This window comes from Pinus tabuliformis, chromosome 9 (assembly GCF_031772625.1).
Source record: "Pinus tabuliformis cultivar Carrire ecotype Pingquan chromosome 9, CPIR1, whole genome shotgun sequence".
Classification (NCBI taxonomy): domain Eukaryota; kingdom Viridiplantae; phylum Streptophyta; class Pinopsida; order Pinales; family Pinaceae; genus Pinus; species Pinus tabuliformis.
The window spans coordinates 685,620,281-685,646,828 of record NC_142307.1 but is presented as its reverse complement, the minus strand read 5'-3'; the positions used below and the strand labels follow the sequence as shown (position 1 = coordinate 685,646,828).

General features: G+C 36.6%; 2 protein-coding genes across 2 annotated transcripts; both read right to left on the bottom strand.

Moving 5' to 3' along the window:
- Positions 1 to 8,094: 8,094 nt before the first annotated feature.
- On the bottom strand, positions 8,095 to 10,547 carry LOC149150519 (disease resistance protein SUMM2-like). Its single transcript, XM_089442841.1, has 3 exons — positions 9,983 to 10,547; positions 8,822 to 9,890; positions 8,095 to 8,239 (listed from the first exon to the last, which is right to left on the bottom strand). The coding sequence occupies exons 1-3, from the start codon at positions 10,545 to 10,547 to the stop codon at positions 8,095 to 8,097; spliced, it is 1,779 nt and encodes a 592-aa protein (XP_089298967.1).
- Positions 10,548 to 12,864: 2,317 nt separating this feature from the next.
- LOC149150518 (disease resistance protein RPS5-like) lies at positions 12,865 to 13,197 on the bottom strand. Its single transcript, XM_089442840.1, has one exon. It carries the CDS (start codon positions 13,195 to 13,197, stop codon positions 12,865 to 12,867), a length of 333 nt encoding a protein of 110 aa, XP_089298966.1.
- Between the last annotated feature and the right edge of the window lie 13,351 nt (positions 13,198 to 26,548).

Sequence of the window (26,548 nt, the reverse complement as noted above, 5' to 3'; positions counted from 1 at the left end):
TCATCTGTGGATTCTGTAATAGAGATGAACTATAAATAAATTCATGGTCCTAAGCTCCATGGTGATGTGGCTTCCAACCACATGTGCTACCACATCAGTACCATGTAGCACCCCATGCTATGTGGCACCCCAAACCACAACCTCAGGTCACTTAGTGTCTTGTTAGCAAAAGCCTCCACATCACCCACTTCTTCTGTGTATTATTAATTTCATAATGATGTTAGGATAATGTCATCCTACCACATGACATCCTTTAGTGGTATGATGTGTCATCCAAAAGCCAACCACCTAGCCATCCAAACAGGACATATCTTCCTTCCATGTGTCATGCTGATAGCATGCCGCATAAGTAAACTTAGCACATGATAAATACATGTTGTTATTACCCCATGTGACCTTCACCACCTTAGCTTAAAAAAGGGTTCCACTAGGCCCTGTATCTTTGTACAAAATTGTACTTTCACATTTAACAATGGGAGGGAATTTGGTCTAACCTTCCATCAGTAGCACCCACACACCCATATGGTGGTGAACCATTGTCCTTTCTCGATAGTGCATCAAAGTATTCTAGTGGAAAGTGATGATCATTTTACCATCCTACACCTTTCGTTGATTGTTGCCACCTCTCCTTGAATTTTCCTGAAAACCCTAACACAACATGACAAGAATATACAGGACAAGTGATAAAAACTTTCCCATGCACTGCTCTCATTAGCTCCACCCGTCTTGTCAATTCATGGATTTTTTCAAAACACCAAGATTTTTGTCCGAAAAGGGCACATCTCCATTTCTTGGGATATAGTTGCATCAATATCTTGATGAAAATCTCTTCTCTAACTCCATAGGAAGTCTGTTAGGGCTCAATCATCCAAGTGCAAGCTTGTTGATCAACGAAAATTGGCTTAGAAGTCCTTAGGACTTCAATGACTCACAAAGCCATTCTTGACAATGAGTAACACTCAATACCATTGTTACAACAAAAATAAATCCCTCATTCCCATGGTAACCTTCTAGGCATTATACATGGCGGCGGAGAGAAAATAAGATACTTAACATGCCTATCAACAAGCATAGAACTCAGTTAGAGGTAACTAAGACCTAGCTATAAATTTAGATATACAAGATTCCATGAGTCACATTGTAAATGCAGTAGGCACTATCAAATCGACTGATATTTCATGCCACATAACATCGCAATAGACTTTCTCTAGTCAATATTCATAGGTATCCATGATATTCATGACATAACAATCAATAAAGATCATATACAGTGGCAGTCAACCAAATTTCGGCATATGACCTTACATTTTATGTAATTCATCCTATGCTTAGGATAGTATAAGTAGTCGCAAGGATCCACAAGTCATACAAGGGCTCCAGAATACATAATTTTCCCACCTACTTCTTCCACTTCAACCATGCTCCCCACCATGATCCTACTCTAGCTCAAACACTTGTTTATAACATTATTCTTCTATCGTGTCAGTCAAATCACAAATCTTATATTCATAACTAGAAATACGTACTACCATAGCACACAATCCATGTTTTTGATCCTTTCTAATATCAACCATACTTGTTCCCATCGTTCTATGCTCTAAATCATTTTCCTCCTTCTCTATCTGAATGTTTAATTTTTTCTCATTTATGTTGATTCCTATTTTCCCCACTAACCCCTCATGGCCTTTTGTGTATTAACTACACACACAAAACCACGAGGAAACAAAGGTGGTATTGGCTTGTCCTCCTTTAAGGAAGCCCATACCCCACCTCCCTTCTTGCCATGCAAACATTAAACCCAATCATAATGGTGGGCCTTAAATGAATAGACTGAGTTAACCAATTCCCAAGTAACTCCTCTCCCAAAACACATAAGCTATGTATGCTCCTCACAACTAGTTGTTATGTTTCAATTTGCATATTATTTACATTAATTACAAACTAACCATGATAATTACAATGGTGGTAGCCAAAAATGGATTTCACAATTGATACCACTATTAGATAGTAAACATGCCATAAAATGAGGATAACAATTCCCTTATTTCAGGTGGATAAAGAAGAGTAAATCCCATCATAATGAAGGTGGTACAATATCATTAAGTTAGCACACAATTTTCCTAATCCATATAAGTGGACAATTGAGACCATTTCAACTAAAGTGAAATGTATGATATGTTCCAAGACTCAACTAACATCCATTGACTGTCACCTAGTCTCAGTAAACTTTTATTCAAAACTTATAGTTGACTCCTTATAGTTGATCCCTAACTTAATTAATTTACACAATCATTGACTGGGTCCCATATTGCATCGTTCAATAAAGATTTTTAATTATCTTACCTACCTAACTGCAGGGATGAATTAGCACATGTTAGGAAATAACATGAAGAGTCAACAAACATGAAAAAAACAACATCAACCTAACATCACATTTCTCTTCCTCTTATTCTTCTAGTTGATAACTAGCAAGAAGTATAATTTAGGTTCTCTAAGTAGTTATGTAAATATAACATAGCAAATAAGACACCCAAACATTCTTCAAGAATACATAAATGTATGTAAGCATTAGTAGAAAGGATTCTTTCGAGTTTATTTATTCGACTTGCCTCTATTGATCATTGCAATTAAGTCTATCTAATCATTGAATCCTTTCTTAGGGTGTTGCTTATAAAATTAGAAGATCAACCTTTTGAAGTGATTCATCAATACATTGAATTTGTTCTGTTTTGGTACATTGCAACCAATTCCTGGATGACATCTTCATGTTGTTGGTGTTATTATCCATTACTTTCAATCAATTCTATTAGAATGTTTATTTCTTGGTTTTCTTAAATAGTCTAACTTTATATGTTTTTTCATAACATGTATTGACTCATTTAGTTGATTATGCCCCCCCTGAAAAGATATCAAATTAGATTGTTGATGTGGGATGTCCAAGATTGTGTGAATCCATGGGAGAGAATGTAATTTAATAACTCAACTACATGGGATGGTAATACTTCAAGATGGTGTTCAAAAAATCCAGCGTAGAGGTTCTATAAATAATAGGAGTCATTAGATTGAATCTTAAGGATGGAAAAAGGGGTCAAATGGTAAAGGAAGAAGTGGCAAAGAGTGTGTCTTAAATTGCCTTGAATGCAGGGTTGGTTAGGTGAATTCTATAAACTAGAATAATACGAAAACAAAATAAATGGGTTAAAGATTGCATGAACTATTTCTTAGCCGCGAGAAAAATTCTCAAAAATGTTTTGGATTAAAATGACACTAGTTAATGATTTGTACTTCATAATATACTTAGTTGGTTTATGAAGACTTCTATACTCTAAATCAATCCAAGCACTATGTTGACATTTTATGGCCCTAGGAAGGAAAGATGTATAAATGATTTAAGGAAAGTCATGTAATGCAGAAAGAAAAATGATCTCGATAAAGTGAAAGCTACACTCAATTGGGCCTTGGGTATAATAAATTAAAAGTACCCTTTCTTTGAGGATGTTTGCATCATTCGTTGAGCTAATGATAAACAAGAATAATGATCAAATTGAATGGTTAAATTATAGTAAAGATGAAAGGAGAACAATAAATTAAAATCCATAAGAACAAGGCAATATGATTAGTGAGGGATGTTGAGAAGTGTAGCAAGAAAGGATCAATTTGACTTTAGCCTTAGTCAAATTGAGAAAATTTGAATTTCCACATCAGCAGACAACTTGGAGGCAGTTAACTAAGGTGACATGGCTCTTGTCACTCAGTTAGAACACTAAATTTGAGTTAGTGGGCTTGGAGTTCAGTTTGCATGTGTTGATTTCTAAATTATAGCAATCTAGTCCAGTTATTTTCAGTTGTACTCAGTTAAACTAGTTCTAATAGTTATTAGAGCCAGTTGGAGATCAGTTGTGTAGTGGGACAACAATCTAACTCAAAGATCATCCAGTTAACTGATCAATCAACCAAAAAATAGCTCATGCATGTAAGGAATTTGAATTTCTCAACTGTGGTGTAGATTCCAAGGCAGTGTACAATTAATTATATACTAGATTGAGTGTACAGTTTAGAGTATTGGTCAGGTGATCAATCCTTGGGAATTGTGCAAGAAAATGGGGGGGGGGGGGGGGGGGGAACATGGGATTATTTCCTTAGGAATTGCACAAGGATATATGAGCGAGTGTGGGTAGCATGAGTGCAGACAGAGAAAATGCGGGAAACGTGAGTGCAGGAAACGTGAGTGTGAGAAAGAGAAGTATAGGAAGAGTTAGAACAAGTTTACTCTTGTAGTTTGTCCTCATAGCGAGAGATCACAATTGTAATTGTTTCTGAATCCACTTAATCAACGCAAATTGGGCTTAAGGGATTTTTAGCAATTTCTTTGCCCTAGAAACATTTGTGTACATGTGTATTTGATGATGCACGTTTGCACATGTTGTTCTAAATTGCGAATTACTTTTCATAGAGCAGTAGACTAGAATTGTGTCTCTTGATTTTGATTTAATTTCTTGGGCAGTTGCAATTCTATCACCAAAATTTCTACAACGGAGGAGGGGTTGGGGGTTGGTGGAGTGTACACAAGTCCTAAAGGCCATGTTAATTGAAAATTATGTCATAAATTTTTTGTAGAAGAAATTTTTATTTTTTTATTTGTATCACCTCTTCTCCATTTTAAAGGGATGTGTAATAACCAAACAAAACTTACAACCATGTTTTCTTTTTTATCCCTTGTTGTTGCTAATATTTTTATGAAACATTTTGAGATTTTGTCCTTAAAAAACATTTATTTTAAGTCCAAATGTTGGTTTCAATTTATTGATGATATCTTAATCTTTTGACCTTATGGCCATCCCTCTTTAATCTCTTTCTTTAACTAGGTTAACACATTTCTTTCGATATTCAATCTATTTTGGAAATTCAAAAGAAAAACTCTCTTCCCTGTTTTCCCCTTTTTAGACATTTTCATCTCCCATTTTCCTAAAAACAACTCAACCCATCATTTTTATAAGAAAAAGACTCACACCAACTAATACCTTAATGCCCATACTCACCATCACCAAACTTGAAAAATCTACTATTCTCAAAACTCTAGTTACTAGTTCATTTGAATTTCAGATCCTCATTTCCTTGCCATTATGGCCAATGGATAGTCAATCTCTCAAATTAATAAATCCTTCCACTCAGGTTGTCATTTTAAAGTTAAAACGTTCCTTCCTCTTGTGTACCCCTAACTCTTATTTCTCTTCTCTACATCTAGGACATTACTCATCATATTTGTAAGATTTTAGCCAAAAAAAAAATATGTGACTCTTTTTTAACCACTATAAAACCCTTAGAAAATTATTTGAAATCTCATGATAAATCTTATCTTGCATTATGTTTGGCTAAAAAATTTAGCTTACATTATGTTTGGCTCAAAAATTTACCAAATTCTTTACTTCTATAGAAAATCATAAATAAACCAAACTAATAAATCTCAAAACAATCTTAAAAAAATATAATTAACACAATTTACAACAACATATCTAAGTTAAATAGTTAAATCATAAGATTCTAAACATTTTATTTGATTAAAAAAAACCAAAATTCTTATTTACTTCTATAGAAAATCATAAATAAACCAAACTAATAAATCTCAAAACAATCTCAAAAAAAATATAATTAACACAATTTACAATCACATATCTATGTTAGATAGTTAAATCACATGATTCTAAACATTCTATTTGCTTAAAAAAACCAAAATTCTTAGCTTAGTAGTTTATGTCTCCTCTAACATAATTTGAGAAATTATAAAAATAAATAAATAACTAACAAATAACTAACCTTAGTAATTCTAATCATAAAATTGATTACAAACTTAGCAAATAAACAAGTCCATCATATTACACAAACTTAGCCAATAAACAAGTCCAGCCAGTAAACAAGTCGATCATATTACAGTTATTCTTTGTTTTTGGTTTTTAATTATTGTTTTTTTATTATTATTAGTTTTCTCCTTTAAGTAATTTTTCTCCTTTTTCTCTTTTTAATAATTTGAACGTTTTCTCTTTTTTTTCTTTTTCCATCTTATTTATCCTTTCGACCATTATTAGTTTTATTTATATCCCTCCAATAAATAATAGTTCAGGTTAACCTGAAATAATATTTTTTTAAATTTTAAATGGTTTTTAAATTACTTTTTTCTTAAGGTAGCCCTAAGGGTTAGCTCAGTTGGTCAAAATCAGTGCCTCGCTATTGGGAGGTCATAGGGTCCATTCTCCCTGAAGCCCTTGGGGTCAGGCCTAGCTAGTGGGCCGCGGAGCTAGATTCCCTTCGGGGTCGATCAGCGCAAATTTTTCCATGGACGTAGCACCACCCATTGACCAGGGTGTCTGTGAACCACAACCTAGAAAATTATATCTATATATTTAAAGTTTGGTAAGACTTTCTTTTTCTATTTATAAAACACAAGTTTACACCACATATATGAGATAAGTGGCTTCAACTCGCTCAGTGGGAAACCAAGTCTATTGGCCACCTATCATCATTAAAAGCCATCCAAAAACAATATAGTATCAATTGTTCTACCCAAGCTATATACGTATCAGTATCATGATAAGAGTTTATAATAAGTCTATCTTTCATAAGCATGCAACTGTAAAAGTAAATGCTACCTGCAAGAAATAAAAAAACGTTGTCCTTCTGAGGCAGACTCAACCGAAGCTGGCTCTTTGGCTGAGTCACCAGGCATATCAGCTAGCTCAATAATGCAAGGGATGTGCCTTGGGATTTGGTCAAGGTAGATGTCCTACTTGCATAGCTGAAATTGGATGGTCTGCAAGTCTTTTCTATAATTGGGCATGTCCTGGAGGGTCATAGCCATTCCCGCTAAAATTTGCTCCATTGCCTTCCCCATAAGGCTCTTCATGAGCTAGTACAGATAGAGTGTTTGTTTAAATTGGGTGAGTCTGCCCCTGGTATTCCCAGGATCTGGGATCAATGCCCGTCAATTCTCCATCTCCTCTTCGGATTCATCCTCTTGTTTTATCTTTTCCTCCCATTCGTCCAAAAGTTTATGGATGCTTGCATCCGTTCCTTCCTTGTAGGCTTCCGCCGCTTCACTAATGAGGCGTTCTATAGGCTTCCTCCCCCGTCTAGGTTCCGAAGTGCTCAGGTCTGCAGCTCGAGTCGACTCCCTCCCCCTTCTGTCGCGTCCTCTTCCACGTGCAGGTCTAGCCATCTCTTCTCTATTCCCTGCCTGTTCACAAGCGAAATGAGTTAGCTCATTCGACGTGGTCTCATGCCTCTCTAACTTGATACGGGTGCCCCTCCCCTCGTGCTTCCCATCACAATTGTCTCTGCCCAGGTACCCCTCTGCCCTAAGATGCAGTGCCACTCCTCTGCCTGGTGTAGTTGTGACACTCTTCTGCCACTCACTTTGCTTTCTCTCCTGCCTTGGGTTTGCCTCACCACCCCCATGGTTGTGGCAATGCTCACACCTACACACAGGAGTAGTTTCACGGTGCCGAACCCAGTTTATGCTCACGGCTCTCACATCCAGCCCATCGAGCCGGGTTACCGTCACTCCCAATCGTAGTGCCTTCCCTCGTCCCTCTGCCCAGTGCTGCTGCATCACTCCTCTGCCCAGAAGCACTGCCTCACTTCTTTACCCCTCTTGCAGCCATCGCTCATGCTTAGCCTCAGTCTCACCACCCGCATTGGGATACCAATTGTCTCACTCGCTCACAGGAGGGGTCTCTAGTTCCCAACCCCGAGTTTCTCTCATGGCTCTCACCTCTGACGCAAGTGTGATCACTATCTCCCTTAGTTTACACTGGTCTCCCTGGCCATCCCCCCAATTTCCCTCCCCTGTCATCTCCCACACCCCCAACCATAAACCAACATAGTTGCCATAGTAAGGGGCTTGAAAGGTCAAGATACATACCTGGGAATGCTTCACTGAAACCGTTGCTGGTAGCTCCGCAGACTTGCGCCCTCGTTCCTTCGTCCACACGCAGTCTCAATGATACTCCTTTCTCTGTCCCAAATTCTTTCATATTCCCATTCAACCTTTCTTTGTCGCATCACTCGCCTTGCTTTAGCTGCCTCAACTCCTTCTCCGTCCTAGCCATGCCTGCCACTTCTCCCATCTCCGCTGTCAAGTAACATGCGGGAAGCCACCGCACCCATCGCCATGAGCGTGTGGGGGGCGGTGGGTGGTACCCTGCCTTTATACGTCATAACTACCATATTTGTCCCTTGTCCTCTCCTGCCTCAAACATGCACCCCAATCAGGGGAATATATTTTCAAAAATTTAATTTACAGGAAAAATATTAATAAAATTTAAAAAAATACATATATTAGATAATAAATAAATTACAAATTAAAAATCTAAAAAAAGAGTTAATAAAGTTTAAATTCCATATGAAATAGTCTATGAATGGACAAAACAAATCTCAATAAAATTTAAATTCCACAAATTACATAATAAATAGTGTAAGAGTTGAAAAAACAAATCTTATTATTTGAAACACATTTCATAAAAACATATGTATAACTTACAAATCATTTCCCCTCTGTTAACTGTTTTTAAGCATAATCTCACAGTTTGGAAGCTTTCTAATCTCATCAGGGATTTCCATCAAATTACAACTGTTAAGATTTAGATACTTCAGATTTTTAAGTTCACCCATTCTAGAAGGCAACGATTTCAGATTTCTACAGAAATGAAGATACAAAAATAGAAGATACGAAAGATGACCAATTTCTTCAGGTATATCTTCAATGTCAATGAAACTCAAAAAGAGAAATTCAAGGTGTGTCAATTGCCACATTGATGTTGGCAATGACCGTATGGCCGTGGCATGAAATCCAAGTACCCTCAAAGAGGTGAGGTGCAGTAAAAATGCGTCTGGAATTTCTTTCAATTCTTCATTTTGTCCCAAGAATAAAGAAACTAGTTTGGGACATCTCAATTCCTTTGCCGGCAAAGACTTAATATCATTGCCCAAAACTGATATTCTCCTGCAATTTTCTGAACCTGGGATGTCAGGGAAACGTTGAAGACTTTGCGCTGCCATCAATACACAATTCTCCTCACTTTCTCCAATATAAATTGCCATGTCATGGAGAACATCATGGACACTGATAACACCTTCTTCCACCTGGAATAAGCAGCGATTTACAAGTACCTTTACATAGCTCTCCCCCGTCTTTAACACATAGTCATAGTCCGCATCTTCTTTGGTCTTAACTAGACCTTCCGCGATCCATAATTGTGCCATCGCTTCCACTGGTATTGAAGCACCTTCAGTAAACATGGCACAGTAAAGAAAGCAGTTTTTTAAATTAGCATCGGGCAGACTATCGTAACTCCATCTCAATCTCTGATACAATTCTCCATTAATTCGAGGATGGGTTATTGGAAAATTTAAATCAACTTTTTGCATTTGCTTTAAGGCAAGCTTCCACTCATCTACATCTGCGTTGCCCCTCATTGTTGAGGCTGTTACCTTAATTGCCAACGGCAACCCTTTACACTCCTCGCCTACCTTTCGCGCAATATTCTGTATATTCTCTGGAACATGGCCGTCTTCGAAAGCCACTTTTAAAAACAACTCCCACGCCTCTTCTCTTCGTAAGGGTTGTATTTCCATGAACTGTTTTGCATTCATTTCTCGAATCAGATCTCTATTTCGAGTTGTGAATACAAGTTTGCTCCCTTTGTTCTTGCCAAACTGCACGCCCAATTCTTTCAGAGAGAGTGCCTTCCACATGTCGTCTAAAACCAAAAAGAATTTCTTGCTCTTCAGATATGCACACAACTTCATCTTCCCCATATCAGCGGAAGAGTTGGCCAGATTTAAATTAATTGCAGCAGCAATATCATTCTGTATTTGCCGAATTGGAGATTGAGCAACTGTAACCCAAATGATTGATCAAAAACATTACTAACCTTGTAGGTGTTGTAGACTTTTTTAAGCAACGTTGTTTTTCCCACACCACCCATACCGCACACACCAATTACGCGAACATTGGGACCTTCTGAAACCCAGCTCTGTAGCTGTGGCTCGGCAGATTTAATTTCCAACCCGACCAATCCGGTGTCAGGTTCGTCCTGAAGTAGTGCGTCTGCCTGGTGTGCTGCCGCGGACACAATCTGTTGAGCACTGCAAAACACGGAAAAATCGGTTCGAAGCTCATCATGGAGGTCACGAATAGTACTGTTCCACTCTCGGATTTGCTTGAAGACTTTGGGTTTGCAAAAGAGGCAATCAATACACTGCTGCAGCAACGGGCGTTGTGAGCGATGGATTAACTCTCTGGCCTTTCCAACTTTTTGTTGCATCCTTAGCAAACAGTTATTCAGAGAATCCGGTGCTTCCTTCTGTTGATATTGGAACTGAGAGTTAATATCAAGCAAGAGGCTCTTCATACGACATAACTGCTCTTCCAGAAGCTCACGGTTGTCATCCAAATTAATTATATCATCGATCTCTTGTATGAGTTGTTGGGTGAGAGGAACAGAAATAATGCTGCTCATGGTGTTGCCTGCGACCCCGGTTACAGTATCCATTGCTTGGACCAACAACAAGTGAGATCAAAGCAGAATATCAGATGTAATTAAAACCAAAAAAGGGAGATGCATATAACCGGAGGCATCAAACAATAATAGAAAGCAATATCTATCCGACTGAAAATGAAGGAAAGGGGTGTGAAGTATATAAAGGCTCTCCTTAGAAGCAGGGTCACCATTCATTCACCTTGAGATACTGAAATTCATTTAATAGGGAGGATGCAAATAGGGCAAGTGTGAGTTAGGTTCATAGGAGGGTCCAGCTCTAAAATTAATATTCGACATTGATGTTGTATTCTACGTGAATCACAAAAGTTGAAAGAACACCATTTTTAATTAGATCTTGTGGGGATCATCCAAAGGATATTAACAAGATGAATTATCTACTCTGCTTTTAACCATCCAACTATGGGAACAAATTTATGAAGGAAGCAAAATAAAATTGGACATAAATTGATGTGGGAATAGATTTATAGAGGAAGCAAATTAAAATTTGACATAAATCGCTGTAGACTAAAAATAACGTAACTTGCACGTCTATGAACAGCCTAAAATAGCCTATTGAGCAAATTAGCAATTTAATTGGTGCACATTAGCAATTTACTTGCACATCCTTGAAGTCGTTAATGAATGTTTGACTTCACATTACTGTCCGTTCTCTTCAAAATAAGGGGTCCCGTGTGTTCAGTGATAGCAACCAAACGAAATTTCTCTGGTTTCAACTCTTTCAAAAGTCCAAATAATTTTAAGAGTGCGGGAGAGTTGAAAAGTAAAAGGGAGAGTAAGACAGTACAAGAACGAGTTATAATTATCTCAACAAGTGGAAACCGGCAATCCACGAAATTGATCATTATTTTACTTTTAAAATTGTGTGTAAGTGGGAGTAAGACTCATAACAAAAGAGTTATCATTTATGAAATTGATAATTATTTTTTTTATTAATTTTAAAAGATATAATTTTTTTTAGATTAATCTCAAAAATTTATTTATATTTGCATTATGGATCACAAAAGTCTCAAATCTAATTTTATTATGGATCACAAAAGTCTTAAATCTAATTTTATTATTTTTATTGGAGTGAAAATAATTATTAAAAATATTATAAATTTAAGAGGTGAAATATGTATGTTTTTCTTAAGTTTTAGTAATTATATTATTGTATAGAGATAGATCTTTTATTTTATAAACAAAATATTTTTATACATTATATGTGAGATTTATTACTTTAAATTAAATTATTTATGTAATATTTAATATCCAATAGAATAAAGATATTTTTGAATCAAATATAAATATTATTAATATATTGAAGAATATAAAGACGTTTATAGTTATCATAAACTTTGATTTATCAATTATTATGAATATGTAATTTTTTTTATTACCTAATATAAAAGAATTAATACATGATACATATGATAAAATTAAATGGGTTTAGATGTATTTTAAATTTTGATTTATTGAGTATAAAGAAGGATCAATTTTATAAAGGTGTAATTTCTTTTCACTTAATATGAAAGTAGTACATAACACTTACAATATTATTAATTGGGATTATCTCAAGTGGTTGGGAAAAGTGACTATTATTTTTTCCTCCAAAAGATGACTATTATGTTCTTTTCCTAGCTTCAAAGGCTAGTGATGACTATTATGTTCTTCCTAGGTTCAAAGACTAGTGGGAACCGAGTAAGTGCCTTTAGATACACCATCACTTCTCTAAGTGCTCTGTGACCCTAAAAGTTTTTTGAGCATGTAGTATTGATAAACCATAGTATTGGTTGTTGGTATTGCAACAAAACTTTTACATATTAAATCTCTATTTTAAAATTTTTGTTCCATGTGTTTTTAAATATATAAATATTTAACTTATATAGTAATTCTTATTATTATTAATAACAATAATAAAAAATTAAAATAAATTATAATTTAGTTTATGTTGTTGTTGTTGTTGTTATTGTTATTATTAGTAAAGAAAGCAGTTTTTTAAATTAGCATCGGGCAGACTATCGTAACTCCATCTCAATCTCTGATACAATTCTCCTTTAATTTGAGGATGGGTTATTGGAAAATTTAAATCAACTTTTTGCATTTGCTTTAAGGCAAGCTTCCACTCATCTACATCTGCGTTGCCCCTCATTGTTGAGGCTGTTACCTTAATTTCCAATGGCAACCCTTTACACTCCTCAGCGACCTTTCACGCAATATTCTGTATATTCTCTGGAACATGGCCGTCTTCGAAAGCCACTTTTAAAAACAACTCCCACGCCTCTTCTCTTCGTAAGGGTTGTATTTCCATGAACTATTTTGCATTCATTTCTCAAATCAGATCTCTATTTCGAGTTGTGAATACAAGTTTGATCCCTTTGTTCTTGCCAAACTGCACGCCCAATTCTTTCAAAGAGAGTGCCTTACACATGTCGTCTAAAACCAAAAAGAATTTCTTGCTCTTCAGATATGCACACAACTTCATCTTCCCCATATCAGCAGAAGAGCTGGCCAGATTTAAATTAATTGCAGCAGCAATATCATTCTGTATTTTCCTAATTGGAGATTGAGCAACCGTAACCCAAATGACATGAACAAAAACATTACTAACCTTGTAGGTGTTGTAGACTTTTTTAAGCAACTTTGTTTTTCCCACACCTCCCATACTGCACCCACCAATTACGCTAACATTGGGACCTTCTGAAACCTAGCTCTGTAGCTATGGCTTGGCAGATTTAATTTCCAGCCCGACCAATCCTGTAAGGACCTGCGGTCCTTAGCACGATCTCCCGGTTGGTGCGACGAAGGCTTTTTGATAAAACGAGTGGCTTAAATGAAGGAAAGACAAAGTGCGAAGTTCTACGACAAAGTGCATGGAGGCATGTTATAACACGCATAAAAGGTGGACAAGCGAAGGTGTTTATACGATGGATGAGCATGGGCAATCCATCTATGAAGCCGATGGTTGAAGGTTATGGTTGAGGGCGTTGGTTGACGGGCCGACCAAGCCACAAGCATGAATAGAAGTGTTGGTTGATAAATTGTAAGGGTCGGCCGAGGAAGTAACACGACTCTTGGTGAGCATATATATTGTATGCATGGAAGGCTCATTTGGACATCGCATCTTCGACCTTCAAACAAGGATACGAGGTGCAGGTTAGAGTGAAGCCGGATGCGCCCAAGTCTTGGGCAAGGCTGCATGCGTTAATGCACGGAAGTGTATCAGGTGAACGAAGGCGTGGGGCGAAGAGCACCCGCCGATTGAAGTAGGGCGTGCACGGGTGAAGGCGTGGGCGCCCAGTTTGTGCGAAGACTTGACACGGGTGTCTCGGGTAGCTCGAGTGAGCACCCGCCCGTCGTGCAAGGGTGCACGGTGCGAAGTTGGTGAACGATTGTGTGAAGGGGGTGTCTTGGTGGCTTGGTGGAGTCACCCGCCCGTCGTGCACAAAGACAAGGTTCGGTTGTGAAGTGCGGAAGGCAGCTCGTGTGAGGGCGTGCCCGCCCGCCTTGGGCAAGGAAATCTTGGTTGTCACACGGTGGTGTGACAAGGTTGTAAATTTGGCTAAGTATGAAACTTGGAGTTTCCAAGTATACTTGTAAAGCATTGTAACTTTGTAAAGTTGTATAATATATATTTCGGGCAGACTCATTGTTCAGGGAGTTGCCCCTCCCTTTATACTGTGCAATTGTGTTCTTTGTTTATAATTGCTGATGATAATGAATGTGTATGGGTGTTCATTGGTATAAAAGAAATATTAATAATACTTGGTTGCGAAACACAAACTAAGTAGGATAAGTGGTTAGGCGTAGTCCACGAACATAAGTATTGGTGAAAAGAAAGTGTTCGGTGGTGCCGCACCTCGCCAAGCGCGGTTGAAAGACTACCGAGGCTCTGGCTTCGTGACAGTTGGTATCAGAGCTAGTCTGAAGACTTGGAGGAGTCTTGCAGGAAGCTGGGTGAAGCAAGTGTGTAGACACTTGACAATTGGTGATAGTGAAGCAGGTACTTGCAGGTGAAGGAATCTGTTTCACATACAAGTGGAACAAGGGCTAGTTCAGGTTGCAGGAAACTTGGTGAAGCTGTTGGATGGTTGAAACTAGATTGCAAAGAAGAAGGAAACTGTTAGCAATGGCAGGTGAATCTCAGGTTGGGTCTAGTCACGATGCGAAGGATGCTACTATGGCATTCATTGAAAAAGTGTTGGAAAAGATGGAGGACTTAGAGGCTTACTGGACTAAGAAGATGGACTTGGTCGAGAAAGATCAAGAGGCCAATTCGAAGATGAGGGAAGAGCTCGAGGAACTCCGGACTCAACACGAGTACACTGATCTTATGTGTACACAACTTGAAGTAAGGGTCAAGGAGATTGAAGAGGCAAGAGACCGAGGCTTGGCAGAGATCGTGGACTTGCAGAAATCTCTTGACGAAGCCAGAGATGAGATCACGGTGTTGAAGAAGGCCGTGAGGCATAACTCAGGTGGAGGAGTGCCTCATGTGAAAGTCAAGGAACCGGAACCTTATGATGGTACAAGGAGTGCAAAGACTCTTGGCAACTTTCTATGGGACATGGAGCAATACTTGGAACGCTTGGGTCTATCCGATGATGAGACGAAGGTGAAGGAAGCTGCTCAGTTCTTAACGAAGGATGCTAAGATGTGATGACGAAGGAGCATAGATCAGATTGCCAATGGAAGTGCTAGTGAAATTACTTCATGGGATGAGATGAAGAAAGCTTTGCAGACCCATTTCAGTCCTCAGGATGAAACGTGGGAAGCAAGGATGAAGATTAAGTTCATAAAACAGACAGGGAACCTTTAGACATCTCAGCAAGAGTTTGCAAGTGCAGTTCTGGAACTTCCTGACATGGCAAAGAGGGACAAGGTGTTCAACTTCATTATTGGATTGAAGCCTTGGGCATGCAATGAAGTGAAGAGGCAGAAGATCAAAACACTTGAGGAAGCTTTTGCTGCTGTGGATAGGTTTGTGGAGCATTATGATGAGACTTCTAATGATAGGAAGAAGAAGTCTGACAAATCGAAAGAGAAGAAGAAGGATGATGCTTCGAAATCGGATGATAAGTCGAAGACGAAGAAAGCCTTGAAGTGTTGGATATGTGCTGAACCACATACGGTGAAGAATTGTCCTTCTAGACCGAAAGTGGCTGCTATTGCACAATCTAATATGAAGAATGAAGAAGCTTTTGTGGGGATGATGCAGATTCTTGGAGCTGCTGCTGCTACAAAGGTGGTCTCTCGGAGGGATCCTGAGAGGAACAGTTTGGAGTATGTTCGGATGAAGATTGGGAGTGCTGATATACTCACTATGGTGGATAGTGGGGCTACTCATAACTCCATGAGTGAAAATACTATGAGAAGAATTGGGCTAAAATTTGTACCGGTGAAGGCACAGATGAAGACAGTGAATTTTCCTCTTGATTGTGTTCTTGGTGTAGCTGAAAGAGTGGACACAACACTAGGTGAGTGGACAGAGAAAGTTGACTTCACTATAGTGTGGATTGATGACTATGAAGCTGTGTTGGAAATGGAATTCTTGAAACAATTTGATGCTATGATTGTTCCACATTTGAAGCTTTACATTTACGATGGAAGGGCAGATGTACCCATTGGTGTTCCAACCATTGGTGTGACAAAGCCTGATTGTAAGTTGGCAGTAATGCAAATGGAGGATGAGAAGCGAATGGAAGACATGAGTAAGCAGTTGTCTATTGTTGAGACAAAGCTCATTGAGCAATCATTGGTCATCAGGACACTTTCTGATAGTATCTTGGATTTGTCAAGAAGGCTAGAAGTGGTTGAGGATGATGATGATGATGATGAGGCATATGTGAGGCCGAATGTCTGAGAGGAGGATCGGGTCACTTATCTATAGAGGATGGAGATAGAGAATCCTGACAGATGGATTGAGATGATTAGTGAGGGTGAGCCTTCAGGCTCTACTCCCTCTACATCTTCTTAGATGACATAGAAGATGGGGCTCATTGTTAGCTGCTCATGGCAGTGAGTCCTTAAAACAGGTTGAGCAGGTATGACAGATGGTGCAGGGATGGCTTGGCATCAAGCATCATGACATGTTGCAGATGGGATGGAGTTTCCATGGACCTGAGCATGGAAGAGATTCTTGGTGAGTCCAGGATGTGGCGGAATCTGAGATACGCTGGTGAAGGCATAAGGATGGACATTCTTATGATTTGAGCGTGACAGTTGGACTGATCACCTAACTAGTTCAAGTCATGAGGGCTAGCAGTGTACTAGAGAGATGCTGGCATCAGGCAGGCAAGGAGGACAGTTCACAGGAAGATGACGACCCATGATGGAGATGGTAGTTCTACATATGTTGTAGGGATGTTTGCAGTATGTGGAGTTGACAACATGGACTGAGGACAAGACAATTGTTGTTGATGATCTTGGTGGATGGCTACCAGGATGGTATGTTGTCGAGGACGACAACGACTTCAGGTGGAGGAGGATGATGTAAGGACCATGGTATGTTGTCGAGGACGACAACGACTTCAGGTGGAGGAGGATGTAAGGACTTGCGGTCCTTAGCACGATCTCCCGGTTGGTGCGACGAAGGCTTGTTGATAAAACGAGCCGCTTAAACAAAGGAAAGACAAAGTGCGAAGTCCTACGACAAAGTGCGTGGAGGCATGTTATAACACGCATAAAAGGTGGACAAGCGAAGATGTTTATACGATGGATGAGCGTGGGCAATCAATCTATGAAGCCGACGGTTGAATTTTATGGTTGAGGGCGTTGGTCGACGAGCCGCCAAGCCACAAGCATGAACAGAAGTGTTGGTTGATAAATTGTAAGGGTCGGCTGAGGAAGTAACATGACTCTTGGTGAGCGTATATATTGTATGCATGGAAGGCTCATTTGGACATCACATCTTCGACCTTCAAACAAGAAGTAAGGCACAGTTCATAGAGGATACGAGGTGCAGGTTAGAGTGAAGCCGGATGCACCCAAGTCTTGGGCAAGGTTGCACGGGTTAACGCACGGAAGTGTATCGAGTGAACGAAGGTGTGGGGTGAAGAGCGCCTGCCGGTCGAAGTAGGGCGTGCACGGGTGAAGGCGTGGGCACCCGGTTTGTGCGAAGACTTGACACGGGTGTCTCGGGTAGCTCGGGTGAGCGCCTGCCTGTCGTGCAAGGGTGCATGGTGCGAAGTTGGTGAACGATTGTGCGAAGGGGGTGTCTTGGTGGCTTGGTAGAGTCACCCGCCCGTCATGCACGAAGACAAGGTTCGGTTGTGAAGTGCGGAAGGTAGCTCGTGTGAGGGCGCGCCCCCCGCCTTGGGCAAGGAACTCTTGGTTGTCACAAAGTGGTGTGACAAAGTTGTAAATTTGGCTAAGTATGAAACTTGGAGTTTCCAAGTATACTTGTAAAGAATTGTAACTTTGTAAAGTTGTATAATATATATTTCGGGCAGACTCATTGTTCAGGGAGTTGCTCCTCCCTTTATACTGTGCAATTGTGTTCTTCGTTTATAATTGCTGATGATAATGAATGTGTATGAGTGTTCATTGGTATAAAGGAAATATTAATAATACTTGGTTGCGAAACACAAACTAAGTAGGATAACTGGTTAGGCGTAGTCCACGAACATAAGTATTGGTGAAAAGAAAGCGTTCAGTGGTGCCGCACCTCGCCAAGCGCGGTTGAAAGACTACCGCCTACCTAGGGGCGTGACAAATCCGGTGTCAGGTTCGCCTGAAGTAGTGCGTCTTCCTGGTGTGGTGCCGCGGACACAATCTGTTGAGCACTGCAAAACACAGGAAAATCGGTTCTAAGCTCATCATGGAGGTCACGAATAGTACTGTTCCACTCTCGGATTTGCTTGAAGACTTTGGGTTTGCAAAAGAGGCAATCAATACACTGCTGCAGCGACGGGCTTTGTGAGCGATGGATCAACTCTCTGGCGTTTCCAACTTTTTGTTGCATCCTTAGCAAACAGTTATTCAGAGAATCCGGTGCTTCCTTCTGTTGATATTGGAACTGAGAGTTAATATCAAGCAAGAGGCTCTCCATACGGCATAACTGCTCTTCCAGAAGCTCAGGGTTGTCATCCAAATTAATTATATCATGGATCTGTTGTATGAGCTGTTGGGTGAAAGGAACAGAAATAATGCTGCTCATGGTGTTGCCTGCGGCCTCGGTTACAATATCCATTGCTTGGACCAACAAGAAGTGAGATCAAAGCAGAATACCAGATGTAATTGAAAAAAAAAAAAAACGGGAGATGCATACAATCGTAGGCATCAAACAATAATAGAAAGCAATATCTATCCGACTGAAAATGAAGGAAAGGGGTGTGAAGTATATAAAGGCTCTCCTTAGAAGCAGGGTCATCATTCATTCACCGTGAGATACTGAAATTCATTTAATACGGGGGATGCAAATAGGGCAAGTGTGAGTTAGGTTCATAGGAGGGTCCAGCTCTAAAATTAATATTCGACATTGATGTTGTATTTTACGTGAATCACAAAAGTTGAAAGAACACCATTTTTAATTAGATCTTGTGGGGGTCATCCAAAGGATATTAACAAGGTGAATTATCTACTCTGCTTTTAACCATCCAACTATGGGAATAGATTTATGAAGGAAGCAAATTAAAATTGGACATAAATTGATGTGGGAATAGATTTATAGAGGAAGCAAATTAAAATTTGACATAAATCGCTGTAGACTAAAAATAACGTAACTTGCACATCTATGAACAGCCTAAAATAGCCTATTGAGCAAATTAGCAATTTAATTGGTGCACATTAGCAATTTTCTTGCACATCCTTGAAGTCGTTAATGAATGTTTGACTTCACATTACTGTCCGTTCTCTTCAAAATAAGGGGTCCCGTGTGTTCAGTGATAGCAACCAAACGAAATTTCTCTGGTTTCAACTCTTTCAAAAGTCCAAATAATTTTAAGAGTGCGGGAGAGTTGAAAAGTAAAAGGGAGAGTAAGACCGTACAAGAACGAGTTATAATTATCTCAACAAGTGGAAACCGGCAATCCACGAAATTGATCATTATTTTACTTTTAAAAGTGTGTGTAAGTGGGAGTAAGACTCATAACAAAGAGTTATTATTTATGAAATTGATAATTATTTTTTTTATTAATTTTAAAAGATATAATTTTTTTTAAGATTAATCTCAAAAATTTATTTATATTTGCATTATGGATCACAAAAGTTTCAAATCTAATTTTATTATGGATCACAAAAGTCTCAAATCTAATTTTATTATTTTTATTGGAGTGAAAATAATTATTAAAAATATTATAAATTTAAGAGGTGAAATATGTATGTTTTTCTTAAGTTTTAGTAATTATATTATTGTATAGAGATAGATCTTTTATTTTATAAACAAAATATTTTTATACACTATATGTGAGATTTATTACTTTAAATTAAATTATTTATGTAATATTTAATATCCAATAGAATAAAGATATTTTTGAATCAAATATAAATATTATTAATATATTGAAGAATATAAAGACGTTTATAGTTATCATAAACTTTGATTTATCAATTATTATGAATATGTAATTTTTTTTATTACCTAATATAAAAGAATTAATACATGATACATATGAGAAAATTAAATGGGTTTAGATGTATTTTAAATTTTGATTTATTGAGTATAAAGAAGGATCAATTTTATAAAGGTGTAATTTTTTTTCACTTAATATGAAAGTAGTACATAACACTTACAATATTATTAATTGGGATTATCTCAAGTGGTTGGGAAAAGTGACTATTATTTTTTCCTCCAAAAGATGACTATTATGTTCTCTTCCTAGGTTCAAAGGCTAGTGATGACTATTATGTTCTCTTCCTAGGTTCAAAGGCTAGTGGGAACCAAGTAAGTGCCTTTAGATACACCATCACTTCTCTAAGTGCTTTGTGACCCTAAAAGTTTTTTGAGCATGTAGTATTGATAAACCATAGTATTGGTTGTTGGTATTGCAACAAAAATTTTACATATTAAATCTCTATTTTAAAATTTTTGTTCCATGTGTTTTTAAATATATAAATATTTAACCTATATAGTAATTCTTATTATTATTAATAACAATAATAAAAAATTAAAATAAATTATAATTTAGTTTATGTTGTTGTTGTTGTTATTATTATTATTAATAAGCCCAAGGGGTTTTGGATTGACGGTAAATGGGTGCGCTGTTAAGGTACTCCTTGCCATAGGTAACCGGTTCAAATTCCCCGTGGGTACTTAGGTTAATCTTAACTAGAAAAAAAAATAATTATAATAAATTATAATTTAGTTAATTTGTATTATTATTATTATTGTTTTTAATTTTTATAATGAAATTCGTTCATATTTATTATAGATGCTACCCACTTATATACGTTAGTCTTAATTAATAAAGACAAAGAGAAAATGTAGGGAGTGGTGCTCCATTTCTTTTTAATGTTGATAGGGAAGTTATTTTGAAATCATTTTATAGTGAAAATGACTTTATTTTCAATAAATTTAAAAGTTTATTAAAGTTTGGAAAAAAAAATATTATTAACCTAAAATTTTTAAATTTTTAAATTTTGAATTTTTATTTTTGTAATTGTCCAATATATATGAAATAATTAATTTTATGGGTTATTAATAGAATTTGTCAAAAATTAAAATTATTAAAAAAAATAAAATCTATATGTTAGTCATAATAATAGTACACATATTCAAAGTCAATATTTATGAAAATTTCATTATTTCTAGAAATTTCATTTTTGAATTTTAATTAATGTGTAATTTTTGAAAATAATTTATGAAGTTTACTTAAGTTTTTGAAAATTTTTAACATTCACATTTTAATTTTATGATTTTTTTGTGGTTTTATATATATATATATATATCTATATATATATATATATATATATATATATATATATATATATGATATTTTAAGTGTGAAATTACTTTTTATATAGATTTACTTTTATATAAAATATTAACATATATAATCTATTTAATATAAGGAAAACATCTAAAATTATTATGTCACTACTTAAATAAAATATTCCTAAGTTATAATGAGAAGTCTTTAATAAAATCTCTTTTAAGTCTTACTAGGACTCCAATACTATTGCAACAACTACAAAAAAATTCAACAAACATATTTGCTATATTTAATCACTTATATCAATTAATAGATATTTTTGAAAATGCAATCTAAGTTCTTCCTCTAAACTCTTGGTACGTTTGAGTCCTTTCCTACACTAATACAACTTATTTACATAGATGATCAACATTTGAGTATATATATATATAATTGGAACTCATATTATAGCATCAATTTTACATTTATTATCTATCTAATCTATAAATAACTTAAGTCTCTCACTACTTATAAATATTTTTCTATTTTTTTTCATAAAAATATAAAATGCCTAAAACTTCATTATTTTTTTACAAGAACATATTTCAAAATAATATAATGTATTGATAAGAAACCTAAATTTAAAAGTTAGAAGAAGATTTAAACTATTATAATGTCACTTACAAAAGGGAAGCTTGCAAATCACAGGTTTTAATAATTAAAAAGTTTTAAGATCTTTATGCATGAACATAAGGAGATTTGTTTTTTTTTTAATCTTAGATACAATAATTTTTGCTATCAATTATTTTTACATAAAAAGTAAATATTAAACAACAATGCTACATATCACACTTGTTTTGGCATGATTTTATTATTTTTTTTAACATAATTTTATCGTCTTAAAACAAATTAAAACATAATTAAAACACTGCATATTACACTTGTTGGCATAATTTTATTGTTATAAAACAAACAAAAATATAATTAGAATTATTTATTACAGTGCGTGAAAAGCATTTTATTTATATATTTATTGATGTTATACTTTTACTCTTTTATCAAAAGAATTTGAAAATAAGTAATAAATCTTAGAAATTTATATAATTTGAAAATACTAATATAAACATAGTGGTTTAGTTTTAACCCAAATTATCAAGAAAGAGAAAATAAAATTAATAACCTTTGAATTAGCAATATGAGAAAATATAACTTCGTAAGTTTTATATGGAAAGTGAATAGCATAAAAGAAAAATGAAGTGATATCTCCAAATTTTTTGTCTTATTTAAAATTTCACTAAATTATGAAAATACTTAAATAAACAACGAAAATATCATAATTATATATATATATATATATATATATATATATATATATATATAATTTTAAGATATGTTTCATAATTTTAAATATCATATAATAAATAATATATATTAAAATTTTAATATATATTAAAATTAAATTAACATATTTTTTTGTTGAAAAGTGTATTTTATAGTTCGACATGATGGAAATATATAATTATTTTCATGTTTAACTTGAAATTTAGCCTTATTTTTTTAAAATAAAAATAAAAGGCTCACTAAATAAAATAATAAAATAATAATGTTCACAATAACAAAACATAAAAAATATATATATATATATATATATATATATATATACATATTAATTAATTTTAATTAAAATAATTATTGCTATTTGATCTAGGTGGATATTGGTGGCCACCCACCAATTCCACTTGGACCCCACCATTGTTTCTTTCAGTTTTTCAGTTTCCTTGATTGTAGCACAGTTTACTATTTTTAGCAGTTTTTCGGGTCCTAAACTTTTTGAGCCGTTTTGAGGCCCTAAATGACGTTTTTTTGGCAATCTACTGCCAATGCTATTTTGGTGAAAGTCATTTTTTTTGTCATAGTCCTCGGAGAGATCTTTCCAATGGGTTATCATGCGCATCAAACGTAGATAATATGGCCAAGTAGCGACCCCAAGAAGTTGGCTATCCAACTCACCCCAATGTGGCCCATAAACTCTTGGTGTTACATCTCCTTGGGTTAGGGTTTTGGTTGTTTAGGGTTTGCTCTTACTGTTCAATAATAAAAAGGCCCTTGAAACTCATTGTAACATAGTTTAGAGGCATGTAGCCGCCACATCTCTTCTCAGAGATAAGTTACAATCGCCCGAGCTAGTCTTATTTCCATTATGTTCGTAAGCATATTTTAGTATTTGATATTAATGAAATGAAGTTTTATTTCTACTGCATCTTTCTATTTATGGTTATATTTGTAATTTGTTGTTGTTCTTGTTTAAATCCAGATCAGTGGTATCAGAGAATTCCTTAGTCAACAGGGGCATCCAGTGGCATATCACAGTGAGACACTTTTAGACACAATCTAGAAGTATCCCACTTATGACAAGGAGATGTATTCCATTGAGCAAACTTGCCGACAATGGGAGCATTACATTTTGGGGAAGGAAACGGTCATCCACACAGACCACTGACCCCTGCAGTTTATACAGACACAAGGGAAGTTGGAAAATGATCGCCATCAAAAGTGGTCCACATACCTACAACAGTTCCATTTGAATATCAAGTATAAGAAGGGTAGCACCAATAATGTTGCAAACTCCCTGAGCTGACCACCGATCATGGCATTAACCATCGTGCTCAACTCTTGTGGGCACGAGACTTCTGATTGGCCACTTCTCTACAAAAGCAACCTAGAGTTTGACCACACATACTAGATGCTCTTGGAGGGTCAGCAAGTTCCATATATCCAACTCCAAGATGCCCTGTTATGCCACCTGGGACACCTTTATGTTCCTTCAAGCGAGCAAGCCAAGATGATTTGGGAAGCACACTACATTCAGGTCGCTGGGCATTTCGGGGTCGAGAAAATAGTGGCAGTACTACAAAAGTATTTCTACTACCTGAATCTTCGACATGATGTCATGAAGTACATCAGATCCTACGCTACCTATGCCATTGCCAAACTAACCATCAAGAAGCAAGGCCTCTATACTCTGTTGCCTACCCCTAGTCGACCTTGGGAATCCATCTCCATGGATTACATGTTGGGCCTTCCTTCTACTAAGCATGGAAACAATTGTGTTTTTGTGGTCATCGACAAATTCTCGAAGATGGTCATTCTGGCGGCCTACAAGAAGAATCTCACAGCAGAAGCCACTACTAAACTCTTCTTTGAATGAGTGTGGGTACACTTTGGTATCCCACAGTCTATCATCTCAAATCTAGATAGTAGGTTCCTCAGTACATTTTGGTCTAGTCTCTGGTCGATGCTGGACACCAATCTCACTAAGTCCATAGCTTTCCATCCCCAAAATGATGGCTAGACAGAGGTCGTCAACAGGATGATCATACACATTATGCACATGTACAAGTCAAAGCATCCACGCACATCGGATGAGCGCCTTCCCTATGTCCAGCACAGTTATAATTGAGCTCTCCACAGTTCGATTGGCCACAACCCTTTTTAGGTGGGCTTGGGATTCCAGCCACTATGTCCCATTGATGTGGCCATACCATTTGCAGCTACTCAGGTAGATTCGGCTCATGTCCAATCGGAAGTCGATAAGGCAAAAAAATTCATTGAGCACATCCAACATATCCTCCAGTAGGTCCATGACATTATGGAGAAATCAAATACCAAGTACAAGTAGCGACATGATGAACATTGGGTGCCACACAAGTTTCAGGTGGGCGATAAAGTCTGGTTGCATTTACAGAAGGAACTCCTTACCGGAGCCTATCGTAAACTCATACCACTCCAATATGGTCCTTACACCATTACCAAGGTTGTGGGAAACAATGCATTTGAGCTCAGTATTCCCCCATTCCTTGGCCTACACCTAGTGTTCAATGTGGACCGCCTTTGACCATACTTCCCACCATTCCTGGACACATCAGACATTGCAGAACAACTCACACCTATAGAGTTAAATCCAAATTGCATGGAGCAAGCTACAACTGATCGAATCATGGACACCTAGATCAAGAACACTTGTGAGCACAAGATCCAACTGTATCGAGTTGTCAAAGCAAGCCAACTCCTTCACTAGGGCAAGTGGCTCACTAGGGACCAAGTTCAACAGAAGTTTCCTCATCTGATGGAGGAACTCAACGCACTGGGGACCATTGCTTTCGAAGGGGGGAGGACTGATCCAGGTGGATATTGGTGGCCACCCGCTAATTCCACTTGGACCCCCACCATTGTTTCCTTTAGTTTTTCAGTTTCCTTAATTGTAGCACAATTTACTATTTTTAGCAGCTTTTCGGGTCCTAAACTTCTGGAGCCGTTTTGAGGCCCTAAACGACGTTTTTTTGGCAATCTACGCTAGTGATTTTCTCGCTAAAATCGTATTTTCCATCGTAGTCCTCAGAGAGATCTTTCCAACGCGTTATCATGCGCGTCAAATAGAGACAATATGACCAAGTCGCGACCCCGGGAAGTTGGCTATCCAACTCACCCCAACAGGGCCCATAAACTCTTGGTGTTACATCTTCTCAGGTTAGGGTTTTGGTTGTTTAGGGTTTGCTCTTATTGTTCAATAATAAAAATACCCTTGAGCCTCATTGTAACACAATTCAGAGGCATGTAGCCACCACATTTCTTCTCGGAGATAAGCTAATATCACCCGGGCTAGTCTTATTTCCATTTTGTTTGTAAGCATATTTTAGTATTTGATATTAATGAAATGAAGTGTTATTTCTATTGCATCTTTGTATTTATGGTTATATCTGTAATTTTTTGCGTTCATATTTAAATCCCGATCAATATTACATCATAATTTGTAAAATAAAATTAAGATGTCATTTAAAAATAATTATATTAATAATTTAGTTCTTTTAGCTCCATTGACATGTGATTCAAATTTAAATTTAAATCACATAACAATTATAAATTTATATTAATAATTTTAATCATGTTGGCTCAATTGAAATGTGATTCAAATTTACGGCTTAGGCTTATGAGTATAATTTAGTTATAAATTGTAGAATGCAATTTCTTTATACAACATTAAAGATTGTTCTCGTTTTCAATAGATTTTCGAGTAAAGAAGTTACTTTAAAGAAAAACTAGGTTTGTAGGTTTGTATTCTTAATAATATTAAAAATCAAGATTAATATGTAAAAATCAAAATTAATA